The 15,215-nt window shown below is 42.0% G+C and overlaps 1 protein-coding gene across 3 annotated transcripts in view; it reads left to right on the forward strand.

Moving 5' to 3' along the window:
- The window catches only part of HECTD2 (HECT domain E3 ubiquitin protein ligase 2), a 97,609-nt gene extending 88,903 nt beyond the window's left edge, over window positions 1-8,706 (forward strand). For 2 of the 3 annotated variants that reach the window (XM_067552831.1, XM_067552832.1), the window contains exon 21: window positions 5,810-8,620. In XM_067552831.1, coding sequence (XP_067408932.1) covers window positions 5,810-5,930 — 121 coding nt within the window. In that variant the 3' untranslated portion in view covers window positions 5,931-8,620. Of the gene's footprint in view, window positions 1-5,809; window positions 8,621-8,667 lie in introns of those variants that run through there. The other variant, XM_067552833.1, reaches the window with a different exon arrangement.
- Window positions 8,707-15,215: the final 6,509 nt, after the last annotated feature.

Here is a 15,215-nt window from a genome sequence, read left to right on the forward strand (position 1 = left end):
CTCCGGGGCAGAGTGGTACAGGTCCTAACGGACAACACGGCAGCCATGTTCTCCATGAACAGGCAAGGGGGAGCACACTCCTCGGCCCTGTGCCAGGAAGCCACGTTGCTCTGAGAATTGGCGGTGAGGCACGACTTCCACATAGCTGCCTCTCACCTCCCGGGCGTCAGGAACGACGAGGCAGACCGCCTCAGCAGATCGTTCCTTCCCCGGCACGATTGGTCATTTGTCTTCCACAGGTGGGGGGTTCCCCATCTGGACCTGTTCGCATCGGCCTGGAACAGGAAATGTCCAAGGTTCTGCTCACTCCGAGAGCGCGAACCGGGCTCTGTTTCCGATGCGTTCCTGATAGAATGGACGGGGGCCCTCATGTATGCATTTCCCCCCGTCCCCTTACTATCCAGAGTCCTCTTGAAAATCAAGAGGGACAAGGCAGACATCATACTGATCGCCCCAGCATGGCCCAGACAGCACTGGTTCAGCATTTTGCTGGACCTGTCCATAGCCACGCCCCTGCCACTCCCGAGGCGCCACGACCTGCTCTCCCAGGACCAGGGTCGCCTGCTCCACCTGGACCTGGACTCCCTCCACCTGACAGCATGGAGACTCTGTGGCTAACAGAGGGAGAGAGGGCCTGCTCCATATCAGTGCAGCAGGTCTTACTTAACAGCAGGAAACCTTCCACCCAGTTAGTATACAGGGCCAAGTGGAAGCGGTTTACGTGTTGGGCTCAGTCCCGGGGCATCCTACCGAGCTCCTCGTCAATCCAGGCGATTTTGGAGTACCTCCTTCACCTGAAGTTGCAGGGCTTAGCCCTGGCCTCTCTCAGGGTACACCTGGCGGCCATCTCAGCTTTCCACCAGCCGATGGAGGGCAGATCCCTGTTCTCACACCCCATGTCATCTAGGTTCCTTAAAGGGGAGGGGAGGCTATATCCCCAGGTCTGTGACCCGGTGCCTCCCTGGGATTTGAACCTGGTCCTCACCATGCTGACAGGACCCCCCTTCGAACCCTTGGCGACATGCCCGTTGCTCGTACTCTCATGGAAGGTGTCCTTCCTAGTGGCCATTACATCGGCCAGAAGGGTCTCTGAGATAAGGGCCTTAACCTCAGAGCCTCCCTATACGGTCTTTTACAAAGATAAGGTCCGACTGAGACCCCACCCAGCCTTCCTGCCAAAGGTGGTGTCCCAGTTTCATTATAACCAGGATATCTTCCTCCCTGTGTTTTTTCCCAAACCACACGGTTTGGAGGAGGAGCGGAGATGGCACTCTTTGGATGTCAGACGAGCCTTGGCCTTCTACCTAGAGAGGACCAAGCCCTTCCGGAAATCGTCGCAGCTATTTGTGGCAGTGGTGGACCGGATGAAAGGCTCACCTGTCTCCACCCATTGCATCTCCACCTGGATCACCACCTGCATCAAGACCTGTTATGAGCAGGCAAAGGTACCGCTTCCAGGGGCTGTAACGGCGCACTCGACCAGGGCCCAGGCCTCATCGGCGGCCTTCCTGGGAAGAGTGCCCCTGCAGGACATCTGCAGAGCAGCGACCTGGTCGACGGTGCATACCTTTACGTCCCACTACGCCATCGTGCAGCAGGCGAGGGAGGACGTGGGGTTTGGCAGAGCCGTCCTGGCAAGGGCGGCACAACGTTAACTCCTATGGCTATCTAGTCACCTAAATGGGAATGGATATGAGCAATCACTCGAAGATAGAAAACAGGGTTACTTACCAATAACTGTTGTTCTTCGAGATGTGTTGCTCATATCCATTCCACACCCACCCTCCGTCCCCACTGTCGGAGTTGGCAGAAAGAAGGGACTGGGGGCCGGTGGGATCGGCAGTGCCCTATGTACCGCGACATGGGCGGGGGACTCCAGGGGGCGCCTGAGCCAACCCTACTGGGACTGCTAAGGGCAAAAAAGTTCCGGGAAGCTGTGCACGGAGCGCACACACACCTAAATGGGAATGGATATGAGCAACACATCTCGAAGAACAACAGTTACAGGTAAGTAACCCTGTTTTCCTATTGAGCATTGATCAACACTGACCTTCTGCCTCGTTATGAAGTTTAAACTCTCAACTGCCCCAGGATCCTACAGCTGAATGTTAAGGGTTTCACCCCTGTCAAGAAGGACATGTTGTTACACATTGCCAACACTACCAATGTGCTTGTTTTATTGCTGCAAGAGATGCAGCTGTGCAATAAGAGTAGAGCTAGCATCCCAGGCTTCAAACTTCTTGCCTTCACAGACAGTCCCCATCACGGAATCGCTTCCTGTGTGAGGTCTACTGCACATGACTGCATAACAATAGCTATGTCTTCACCAAGCATAGAGCTACAATGGCACACCATCAAAGTACAAGACCTGCACATCGTGAATGTGTATAAACCCCCATCCACTATACTGCAACCTAATGACCTCCCATTGGTTCTGTCACCCACCATGTATATGGAAGACTTCAACAATCAGCACACAACCTGGGGCTATAATTACTCCACACAAACGGGGAAACATTAAGTAACTGGGCCTCCAAACTGGATCTGACTCCACTCCCTGATAACAAACAACCAGGCACTTGCTAATCAAGCCACTGGAATTCATCAACTAGCCCAGACTTGACCTAGTGGAGTGGTATATACATGTGATATACCAACTAGAATAATCCTTGACCATTTCTCTTTCTCCCATCACAGACCAGTTCTCCTCAAAGGCACCCCACTACTTACCCCGTCTTCTTCACTCCCTATTAAAAGGTAGAACTTCCGCAAGGCCGACTGGGAATGTTTCAGCAACTTAACTGATGATTTAGTTCATACTCTACCCCACTCAGACTCTGCAGACATTAATAACACTTACTCTGCCTTCTGTGATGGAATTGTCACTGTGTCCAAGTCATAAATCCCTCGTGGCAGACGCAGGACTTTCATCCCACATTGGGATGCAGAATGTGAGCAATTACGTCAAACTTTCAAAAGCACACCAAATGAAGAGGAAGCGACCAATGCCGCACGTGACCTAAAAGCTAGACTGGATGAAGCAAGGAAAACAAGATGGAAAAAGACCGGTGAAGGAATCAACTTCACCCACTCAAGCCGGAAAGAGTGGCAGACAATCAACCGCCTCATAGGGAAGTCGGTGAAGCGAGAACCCTGCCTGGGCTCAGCAGACGATATTGCACACATCCTTATTAATAATGGGAAATACATCCACCAAGACAGAGCCTTCTCACACCTGGTCAAAAACAAGATTAAGGAAGCAAGATACCATCTGCTAATCTTGACCTGTCAGGAGAATTTTCCTCATATGAATTCAAATCTGCATCAGACAACTTAAGCCTGGGAAGGCACCAGACCCTGACAACATACATCCCGAGCAACTCATCCATGCAGGTCCTCTACTCTTAGACTGGCTCAGGGACTTCATGTCACATTGCCTAGCCAGAGCAAAATTTCCCCACCTGTGGAAAAGAGCCAACATTGTTGCCATTCTGAAACCACACAAACCAAACAATGATCCAAAGAGCTCCCATCCCATTTCCCTCTTGTCAGTTCCATTTAAACTTATGAAATGCTTAATATTAAACAGGATTGAGCCACAGATTGAACAGGCCTTACCTGAAGAGTAGGCTAGCTTTAGGAAGAACAGGAGTACAGAAGATCAGGTCTTTGCAGCCACAGACTATACTGAAACAGCTTTTGAGTCCAACCAAAAGTGTGGTGCCATGTTCATCAACCTCAGCCTACGACACTGTCTGTCTCAGTGGCCTTCTCCTCAAGCTATATAATAGCCTCCAAGACTGTCATATGACACGTGTTATACAAGAAATCATCACCAACCATTGCTTCCACATTACAATCAAGGGACAGTCCAGCCAGACAAGGCTTCTCAAAAATGGTGTCCCACAAGACACCTTGGCCCCTGCACCCTTCAACCTCTATACTGCTGACCTTCCACACACCTCAGGCATGAAGCTCACATATGCCAATGACATGGTCATTCTCTAATCCAGCAAGTCCTTTGAAGACGCGCAACAGATCTTACAAAGGAATATCCAAGCAATGTATACTTATTATCATCAGTGGTGGCTTCACTTTAACATTAAAAAACAACCTGCTCAGCCTTCCCCCTGAAGATCAGGGAGGAAAATGAAGAACTCATCATCCAACTCAGTGGATCATCCCTGCCATTCTTGAGCACCCCAACCTATTTAGAGGTAAAGCTGGTCAGAACCTTTTCTTTCCGCCATCATATTAATGCAGTGGTAGCGAAAGTGACAGCCCAGATCAATCTGCTGCGGAGACTGTGCAGTTATGACTTGGGTGCACATTTCACAACCCTGTACTCTACTGCATTGGCACTTATGTACGCTCCAGCAGAATTCTGTGTGTGTGTGCTTAGGGCAGGAGTACACATTCACCTAAGCTGGACACACATATCAATGCTGCCTTTTGCATTATCAGCGGATGCCTACGCTGCACGCCATCTTACAAATTGCCCATTCTGTCTGGTGTTCCACCCCACCACCTGAGATGGCTGGCTGCAACCAGGCAGGCAGCATTCAAAGCTGCTAACAGCCTATTCCACCCACTTCATGAAAGGATCTTCCAGCCTCTGCCGGCTCAACGCCTCAGGAGCCGCAGACCTTTCATAAGAGCGGCTCAGGCCTTCATACAGGCAGATAATGACCAAAACTGGAGTAAGTCGGTCATGAGCCAGTGGAGGAAGGAACAATACCCTTGTAGACGGCAACAACTGCCTCTCATCTCCACCTCACCCATAGGCTGAAGTCTGCCACAAAAGGCGTGGACCCGCTTAAACCGCCTAAGGATTGGTGTTGGGCACTTTAACTCCTTCATGCACAGCTGGAACCTTTGCACTGCAGCCTGCAAGTGTGGAGAAATACAAACAGCAAGGAATCTTGTGGGGGAATGCCCCATCCACCGCCTCGAAGGAGGATGGGTTTCCCTCAGCCTCCTGACCGACAAAGAACTGGAATGGCTGAGGTCTGCCACATACAGTTGTTGAATGAATGCTCAAATGGAGCTCTACACCACACGCAAGAAGAAGAAGAAGAAGACCTCCACTATTGAGAATTACGGCTTACTCCACGAGGACGTAAGCAGCTTCTGCAGCTTTTTAAGAAGTGTTCCAGTAGTGGAAATATGTAGGGAAGCAACTTTGGAATTCCATGCATACATTTACCAAACATTACTCCATAGCTGAAGCATCAAAATCTGATGCTCCTTTTTGGCAAAGCTGTCTTATTGTTAGACTCCTAGCATCCACTTCTTGTGATGTAGGTCACTGCTTGTGAGTCACCAACAATGGAATATATAAGGGCAACTCTGTAAACAGGAAGAAAACTGTTACCTATTTTAGAGTAACTGTGGTTCTTCAAGATGTGTTGTCCATTTATATTCCACAGCCCACCCCGCTCAATATTACAGAGTCTAATAACACCTGGATTCTGTATTGGCAAAAAGGCTAAGTTATCCCTCAGGTATATATGGGGTTGCTTCATCCTTTGTGCACTGAGGTTGGAGGCACAAGGACACTGCTGGCCAAAAAGAATCCAAACTTGAGGGCATGGGGCACATGTATACCAGCAGTAGAATACATATGAACAGCACATTTTGAACTCTAGTTCCTGTAAGGTAAGTAACACTTTCTTCATATGGGTTTGCAAAAGTAATGCACATAAATTAAAAGTACACAGGTAACTGGTAATATCCTAGTTCTATTATATTTCTGTTTAAAAACAAATGTATTATTTTTAAATATTAAATATTTTTAAAATATTTTTAGGTTACCTGTGGCCCACACCTGCTTCAACCAGCTTTGCCTTCCTCCTTACAAGAACAAAAAAGAACTTAAGCAGAAGTTGATCATTGGAATTTCAAATGCAGAAGGTTTTGGTCTAGAATAAGATGAAAAATTTAAAGTACAGGATTTTTATGTAGCACTCACTTTCCTATTAATTGTGCCTTTAAGCTTTTCATGTTTCTGTCTCTTGATACTGTGCTAGTCTTATCCAACTTAGAACATGAATTTTTTAATTAAATGCAGAGTGCATTTGTTTTTGCTGTATGGCAATATGTTTACTGCTTGCTTTTTCACAAAGTAATTTTCATGAAATACAGAATGCTGCATTACTTGACAGAAGAAAGCTGACAGAGGTGGCAAATTCCAGGTTACAGTTTTGTCTCTGATTATTCTTGGAGCACTTTATAATTAATCATAATTTACATCATTATGTATATTCCACTGGGAAAGGAATCACAAAAAGGTTTCTTAATTAATTAAGCCCAGTGGCAGAATGTATTTAATTAATACACACAGTAGCCAAGCGTATGACTGCCATTAATATGCAACACGAGGCCATATTTTCATATTGAGACAAATAGCAATTTTAGCCTGGATAAAGTGTATACAGTTTAATGTTTTGGCTTTCATTATCAATTAATCAGGATGTTTAAAAAGCATGTAAATAGCTGCCTATGGAAAAATAGGATTTTGATAGTGCCATTTACTGCTAAAGATTTATTTTTACAAAATACAGGATTTTAGATGTTATATATTCAGCTTTTACAGATCAACAGAATTGATTTGTACAGGAATGTTAAAAGTACTATTTTCAGTATAACTGGACTCAAGGACAAACTCTAAGTATTAAACAACCTGCAGCTAACTAGTCAGTTTGGCTGTAGATATTGTAGTTTTGTAACCATGGCTTACTTAAAGAAATTGAATGTCGACAGGTAAATTCTAAATCTTTTTAAATCACTTCAGAAATAAGTCTTATCCACGGCACATGAACAAATATTAAAATTTTAACTTGTGTACTATACTGTCATTTGATCAACAATTTTATGCTAGAAATCTTTTACTAGAAGTTTATTAGAGTAAGCTATGACAAAAGTGAATACAAGAACATATCAAAATGCTGTAGCTTTCATTTAACTTGAAGGCCAGTATTTAGACAATGTTTGTTTTTTTCACTGCACACTGAATAAAGTAAATGTAAAGATATTCTTGTCTGAAAGTTTTAGCAAATTTGAAGCTGGTGGAGAAACTGGTTGTAAAATGCAGGTATAATTACATGTTCATTTTTATTCACAAATGGAAACAGTTCAGAAGTATACAGTATAGTATATTGTATTTTTTTACATCAAGTAATACCTACTGTATGTTCTATAGATTTTGCAACTGAACTTATTTGCAATAACAAAATATACAGTAATTTTTCTGATACTTTTCTTATTCTGGCTATTTCTTCCTTTCTATACTACTTACATACAACCAGCAGATTTCTACATTGGTTAATAAACTAATCTGGCTACTCTCTAACCTTAATGCTATTAATCCTTCAGTAAATAAGTGCACATTTCATTCTGTTCTCATCCTTAAATAAGATAGTGGTGTTTTACCATTTTTATTTTATTAGGAATAGAGATTAGTGGTGGGATTTTTTAAATAATTCAGCATCAGCCTAATAACTCTGCTCCCGTTTGTCAGTGGTATAGCTACCATTGACTTCAGTGGGAGCAGATTTAGCCAATAGTTGGTGCTCTTAAAAATGCCACTCTATATTTATATTTTTAATCTGGAAATTTAAAGTGAATCAGTTACACAAGTCAGACTGCTTCACCATTGCACTGCCTGAATTAGAAAGACATTTAAAATGGGTAAAATACTAATAAACACAAAAATGTGGGTGTATTTTAGAAATCAGAATTATGTATATTTTTATTAAGTAAACTGGAAACAACATTTTTGTTTCAATAAGAGTGATTCATGGAAAGTTGTCTTACGCATTTTTGTTTATGAATTAATAGCTATATAGTTTCTCATGTAAAAATGCACATAAATAAGTCAATATTTTTATGACTCAAGCCCACATTTAATAACTGAAGCATTGTTTCTGGCTATATTAAGATAAAAGCGTTACATTTTAATTTTTATCACAGAATTGCACTTTGCCTTCGTTTAGTTTTATTTATTAAAAGCTTTTTTGGTTTATTGTGTAATATTACCTCAAAATTTTAAAAGCTATTATATTTGCATTCATTTTTAAATACACTAGAGAACTGTCATTCAATTACATTTTATATTTCCTGACATTGTTAAATAATTGTAATTTTTGTATTTGTTAAATGAAAGCATTGCACAGTATTTATGAAATAAGCCTCTGTCTGTTCTCCTCATTTAACATTGTTTCCTCATCTACATTTGTTTTTTTGTACATAAATCCAACAAAACCTTTTTTTCTTCCTTTTTTCTCTCTACAATTATTTTGTACATTACCTAAGGAAATTTGGTTTATATACATTTGTTCATTACTGGGTATCTATTTTTATGTATTGAAATTGTGTAGTCATTAAATCAAACATCTTTCAATTTCCAAGTCCTACCTATTTAAGTGCTGTATTTTTTTTTTTATTGAAACATTTTCTTTGCACTAGCAATTCATTATCTTCCCTAAATCTCTGCATGTTTCACTGAATAAGAAATCCTGATTTACTAATACAGATATGTCCATCAAAAAACCCTAAATTAATATTCCATATTGTATCTTGAACTATCAATGTTTCAGTGCATACCATTCTATAAACACAAGAATGTAAAATAGTGTTGATTCTGAACCTATTTCTCCTTATTTCTAGGAACAATCCTGATCCCTCAGCCTCAGGGCTGTTCTAATTTGCGGTGACAGAAACTGGCTCAGATGGCAGCATGCTCCAGCCATATTTCCTCTTAGCTCTACAATGACCCCTACACCAGGGGGGGGAGATAAGGTTAGGGAGAAAGAACTATAGAAGTAGGTTGGCTGGCTTTCCAATGCCTGAGGGTTCCCCTATGCAGGCATAATCTCCAGCCAGCTGTTAAAGTTATCTTTCCATCCCCTTTGCTTGAGTGGCACACAGCGGATATCAAGGACCAATATCTGAACTATTATAAATGTCAGAGTTCCTTCTTAACTGTGACTTAACTTTTCAAGTCTGTTGTCAATTAAGAAATGTTTTATTTTCTAAATATGCTGTTTCTTTATGACAGCTCAGTCAGTAGATATAAATCCTCCTTCCAGCAAATGGAAATGGGGAGGGAGGGAAGCAATTCTCTTCCAGCTTCACTCTGTAAGGGGAGAAGTGGCAGGTGGCTTGCCTAACTCTCGTATCTTGTATCTGCTTTCATTTTCATCCTTGCCAAATTTGGCTTCTTGATCCTATGATTGTGTCTTTCATCTGGTGAATACAGGTAGTCAATCTTCACCAATGGTCACTCTTAAATCCTCTCGATTGTACTCACAGTGGACATGAGCCTAGTAGAAATAGACACTGTAATCTGGGACAGCTGTTTGTTGACACAGAAGATTCTCCTGATCAGTTGGCTAGAAATTGGTGCAGCTGGCAGGCAATTTACCACTTCAGCTAGGATCCAAAGGTCTAGACAGGAAAAATTCAAACCGTTGTTGTTGCAGTGTTGTTATAACCGTGTTGGTCCCAGGAATTTAGAGAGACAAAGTGGGTATGGTTGGTCTAATAACAGATATTACCTAGTCCACCCCTGGCCTCTCCAGTATCCTAACCAGTCAACAAGGGAGCACACTGTAAAAGGAGCCAAATTCTATTTTCAGCAGAAAGGAGTTTTTTGTATTCCTTGTGGTCATCCATGTTACTAGGGGTTCTGAACTTCAGAGCAGACAGACTTCTAGAACTAAGCAAGGGAATATACCAATCAGCATTCCTCCTAATTTGACACAAAGGGAGTCCTTAGATGAGTCTGATAGCCTTCTGGTCAAACATGGAGACAGATGTCTTCTTCTCCAGGATCTGTTAGTTTTAGGCATAAGGGTGCTCTCTTTTTGGAAGTTTCAGCCAGGATACCTTCTATTCTACATCCCTATCAAATGAGTGCACAATTAGTTGAGTTTTTCTGATAGCCGACAATACTTTATTATGAGACTGGCTAAATCTCTCCTAAATCACTCTCTGATTCCTCCCCTCAGATAGGACATTCTGGCCTAAGATCAAGTCCACCATGAGAATCTTGGTCAAGTATGTTATTTGGCCTAGTTTATGAAGTGAGTCTCATGAAGGAGGATTTTATAGAAGGGTAGCTTCACCAGCTATTTGCACATTAGTCGTCTACATTCCCTGTATGTTAGTCTGGGCCCCTTAAGAGCATAATGCAAGGATGGAAATTTAAATCCTTTAAAAATGTGTTATTTTTAACAGTCTTGCCTGAGCATGGGCTCTCATTACATCCAAATGACTGATATTGGGGCTTTAAAAGCAAAATGGAGCGTTATTCTGTGGATTCTGATCAAGAAGTGGTGAGATTTTTTGGTTGGCTGGATTATCATTAAAGCTAAGGAAGGACAGAGTCTCTGTTCTGTCTGAGTGGTTCTAAATACACTCTCAGAATCTCCTCCTCAATTCCTGAAGAAGTTCTGAGGGTTCCTGACTCTTAAAAACTGACCTTCTGTCCAGGAGAATGCAGGAGCATACAGTTTTTTTTTTCTTGGGTTTTTTTCCCCCTTGCAAGAGTCTATGCCAGATATTTCATCAGGACATGTTAGTGATTCAGGATATGTCTTCACCGATGGCAGCAAATTTGGCACCGTCAGATTGATTCTTTGGGATCGATTGAACAGAAGTGGAGACTCGCTCAGTCCATCCGGATATCAACTTAATAAATCCACCCTTGGAAAAAGAGTAATGCTGTGACAAAGGGAGGTCAGGAGAATTTAGGAAGTCAATGGGAGATACACAAACTACTCTACGTAGCTTGCGTATCTCCCATCGATTGCCACCAAATTTCATGGTAAATGTAGACCAGGCTTAAGATATTTGTTTTCCAAGATGGTTTCTCCTTTTCTCTCGGTACCTTTTAAGTAACTACCTTACCGATCCACCAGCATTCTCTCTCCTGGATCTCTTTTTCATAATGTTTGTTTGGTGAAAACTCTAAAATCTTTAAAATGTTTAATCTCCAAGCCAATGCTAATAGGATGGAGATCTGTACCACCCACTGCAGGGGATCACATACTACTTACTGATGTTGAACTTCCCAGTCAGGTTTTTTTTCCCTCCCCATAGTGGCTAGCAACAGAGCTCCAGTTGCTAACTCAGTCTCTTCTAGTCTGACTGCTTAAAGCACAATGACTTTATCTAAAAGACTATAAAAGGAGGTAAGATGGTTGTGTTACAGTATAATAGTTATTAGTATAGCTGAATTCCCAGATTTAAGGTGTTCACAGCCATAGAAAATGTTTGATCAAAAATAACTCATTCTACAATGTATGTATGCAAAGGAACAAAGTGGAGAAGATGGAAGTGTGGTGTGTTTTTGTAAACAAACCCTTTATTATGTGTTTGCACAGCACCTGGCAAAAAGAGTCTTTGGAAACTACTGTAATATTAATTTTAAATAAAAATTAGAGAGTATATTGTATCTAACTATACAAATAAGAAAAACAAAATTGTATAAAAATATACAAATTAATAGTTCATTTGCATATCTTGATGCTTAGATGCTGCATTATTATAAATCAGTACTTGCTTACATAGCTAGTTTCTAGTGTCACTGATATCTATGTTTAGAAATCTGTAGTGAGTGGCATAAGCAAATGGAGTCTGTTTTCCTGCCAAATATTTCCTCCCTAAGAAAGTGGTGCCAGATCACGTAGATATGTGACCAGACTTTGTCTAAGGACATCTTGTGTATATAGTACTTTGACTTTAAACTATGGCTATAATCCCAGATACCTAAAAGCCATACACCCTCCAGATTCAAACTTGTGCTCTAGCATAAAATCTTAACAGCAGTTTCACAGGTTGTTCTATCAGCTGACTGCCATGTCTGTCACGTGCACCATACATGTGAGAAATTATTTTGCCTGAACATTGATGAGGTCAGTATTAAGATTTTGTGCTAGAGCACAAGTTTTATGAAGTTGGGGTAGATATTACTTTTCACTGTTATCAGTGGTGGTGTAGGCAGTGTGAAAGCAGCAAGGAATGCAGGAGGATTTCCCTTATCTTTTCACGGTGCTGAGTGGAGGGGAGATATTCTGATGCAACCTTACCTATCAAAGTAATGCACATTGGAAAACATAATCCCAACTATACATATAAAATGATGGGGTCTAAATTAGCTATTACCACTCAGGAAAGAGATCTTGGAGTCATCTTGGATAGTTCTCTGAAAACATCTGTTCAATATGCAGCAGCAGTCCTAAAAGCTAACAGAATGTTAAGAATCCTTAGGAAGGGGATAGGTAATAAGACACAAAATATCATAATACCCCTATATAAATCCATGCTATCCCCACACCTTGAATACTGTGTGCTGTTCTGATGACCCCATCTCAAGAAATATACATTAGGATTGGAAAAAGTACTGAGGGGCAATAAAAATTATTAGTGGTATGGAATATTATCCATATGAAGAGAAATTAAATAGACTGTGAATGTTCATCTTAGAAAAGAGACAACTAAGGGAGGATATGATAGAGGCCTGTAAGGTGTGGAGAAAGTGAATAAGAAAGTGTTATTTACCTCTTCACATAATACAAGAACCACGGGTCACCCAATGAAATTAATAGCAGATTTAAAACAAACATAAAGATGTACTGTTTAACACAATGCACGGTCAACCTGTGGAACTTATTGCCAGGGCATGTTGTGAAGGCCAAAAGTATAATGGAGTTCGAAAAAGATTAAATAAGTTCATGGAGGATAAGTCCAGCAATGACTGTTAGTCAAGGTGGTCAGGAACACAACCCCATGCTCCACTTGTCTCTAAATTTCCAACTGCCAGAAGCTGGGTACTGGATGATGGGATGGATCACTTAATAAATTGACCTGTTCTGTTCATTCCCTTTGAAGCATCTGGCATTGGCAGCTGTCAGAAGATAGGACATCAGGCTATATGGACCAGTGATCTGACCCAGTATGTTGGTTCTTATGTCGCTAAACTAAGCTTTTGTGTCAATTTCTTAGGTTTTTTATTTCTATATAGGGATGGTGTATCTCACAAGGTAGGTTCCCTGTGTCAGAGGGGAGTTGATAATGACTGAAATGCAACATACCCCTTCTCAATTGTTGCTTAATTTACAGAAAATTATTCTTTGGTTACAAATGTTGCAGCATGATCATTGTGTGTATAGGCACCCTGTACTTCAGGAGCCTTGGGACTTAATTGAGAGTTTACAGTTGGGAAGACCCTGGGAGACTACAACTCCCATGATGCCTTGGGGAAAAAGGAGAGAGACTCTTCCCTTTCCAGGGAGTCAGAAAAAAGCATGTGGGGGACTCCATTTTGATGCTGGGGTGGAGTGCAGCCAACGCTGGAAGCTGCTCCCTGCCTCCTTCCGGCTACTGCCTGCTGCCGAGATCCCAAAGCTACTGCAGAGAGTCTGCTGGAGTTTGATCAAGCAGGGAGCTTCGGAGGTTGGTGGCATTGCCCAAAGCCAGGGCAGGGACTGAGCCTGGAGCTGACTGAGGTGGGCCTGCAGTGAAGGTGGTGTGAGTGGCCCCCCCCTGTTGTTTGGGGCAGGGTTTGTAAAGGAAGGGGCACTGCAGAGAGACTTTGACTGGGCCTGAGAAGAGGCAGAGAGAGAGTCCCTTCAAGCAGGGCCAGAACATTTGGTTGGGCCAACTCCAAATCTCCAGCTTAATAACTGGGCTGGACTGGTACACTGAACCAACAGAGTGCTGTCTCATTCTTCAGATCTTCAAGCGCGCCCAGGCAAGCAAGGGACTAGGGTTCTGAACTCTTGGGGAGTGTACACTCTGGAGGGGGGCGTAAATAGTGACAGTGTAAATGCCAGCTAGACAAGTTTCATTTATTACTGTATACTGTTTTTATTAATTGATTTATTCAACTGCCCCTGTGGATTTAACATAATAGTGATGTTAATTTCAGTCTGTTATGCCATATTTATTTAATTTGTTAAGTAAAGGTGTGTTAACTCTAATTTAAGTTAAGTTATTGGATGTTTAGTTTGCATAATTGCAATTGTTAAATTAGACCTATGTCTCAGATTATTATTATTATTAGACTAGGTTTAATCCTGGAAGCTCCCAAGGCCTCCTATTGAGCGTGTGCAGGGGCCAGCCAGGTGGAGGCATCACCAATTTTACATTCCTTTTAAAGTAAAGGGACTGCAGCAGAGGGGTGGATAGAGGATTCCCACCTATCCTACATCATCACTGGGATCCTCAGGATCTCCTTTGTTGTTAACAACCTTAGGTGCCCTTGCACACAGGTGAGTGTTCTCGGCTCCCAAGTAACCCAGAAATAGAAGGGGGTTACATGTGAAATAAATAAAGCAGTTTATTTAAAAACAATCAAATGGTACCCAAACATGTCCTCACATGGGTCAACATCATAGACTTTCCAAGCCTCAGACGCCTACCACCTGAGCAAGAGAAGTAATTGTTAACGCTTTTTTTTAATAAAACAACTGGAAGATGACTTGATACACACTTTTCTGATGGGTTACATAATTGTTTACTAGGCATCAGTAGCATAATGGAGAGCAGGAATCCCTAATTCTGTCCCTGGCTCTGGGAAAATGGTTTAGGATTAGAGTGTCAGAGATAATCAATCCTATCTGAAAGGCAATGAGGCTAAGAGTTGGCCTGTTGTGTTGAGTCCTGGTTTCTATTCCTGATTGTGTCTGTAGTGAAATTGTGTAACCTCTCAATGTATGTGTATATAGTGATGAGTCAGCTCATATATAACTGCCATCTATGATTGGGGCTCATAGGCTTGGTTGGTAAGGTGCATTGGAATATAAACCACAGAGAGTTGAAACTTGAACTCAGGAATTCCTCTTCCCAACTCAAGAACTTTTACCTAAGGTTAACGGGGTGTTTGGGGGGAGGGGCGGATGTGTGCCTGTCTCTCTCCCTCATTGCCTCCACTCCCAATGGAAGATTACCTGACTAGACATGTTGAATCATCACCAATGAAATGCATTAAATTCATCACAATGTATTTATTTTCAGTTATGGAGAAAGAGTAATAAATCATGGTATAGGCAAACACTACATATTTATAACTTATATTGCATTAATTAGCACATGAGGCACAAAACCTTGATCCCAGAGTATTTTAGATTTCTTGCTAAAAGGATTTAAATAAAGAAGTGAGGCAATCCAGTGAGAAACTTTAAAAAGGGATGATTTTAGAGCCCATTCTT

This window comes from Emydura macquarii, unplaced genomic scaffold (assembly GCF_026122565.2).
Source record: "Emydura macquarii macquarii isolate MOO-44397 ecotype Brisbane River unplaced genomic scaffold, CSIRO-AGI_Emac_v2 contig_1390, whole genome shotgun sequence".
Classification (NCBI taxonomy): domain Eukaryota; kingdom Metazoa; phylum Chordata; order Testudines; family Chelidae; genus Emydura; species Emydura macquarii.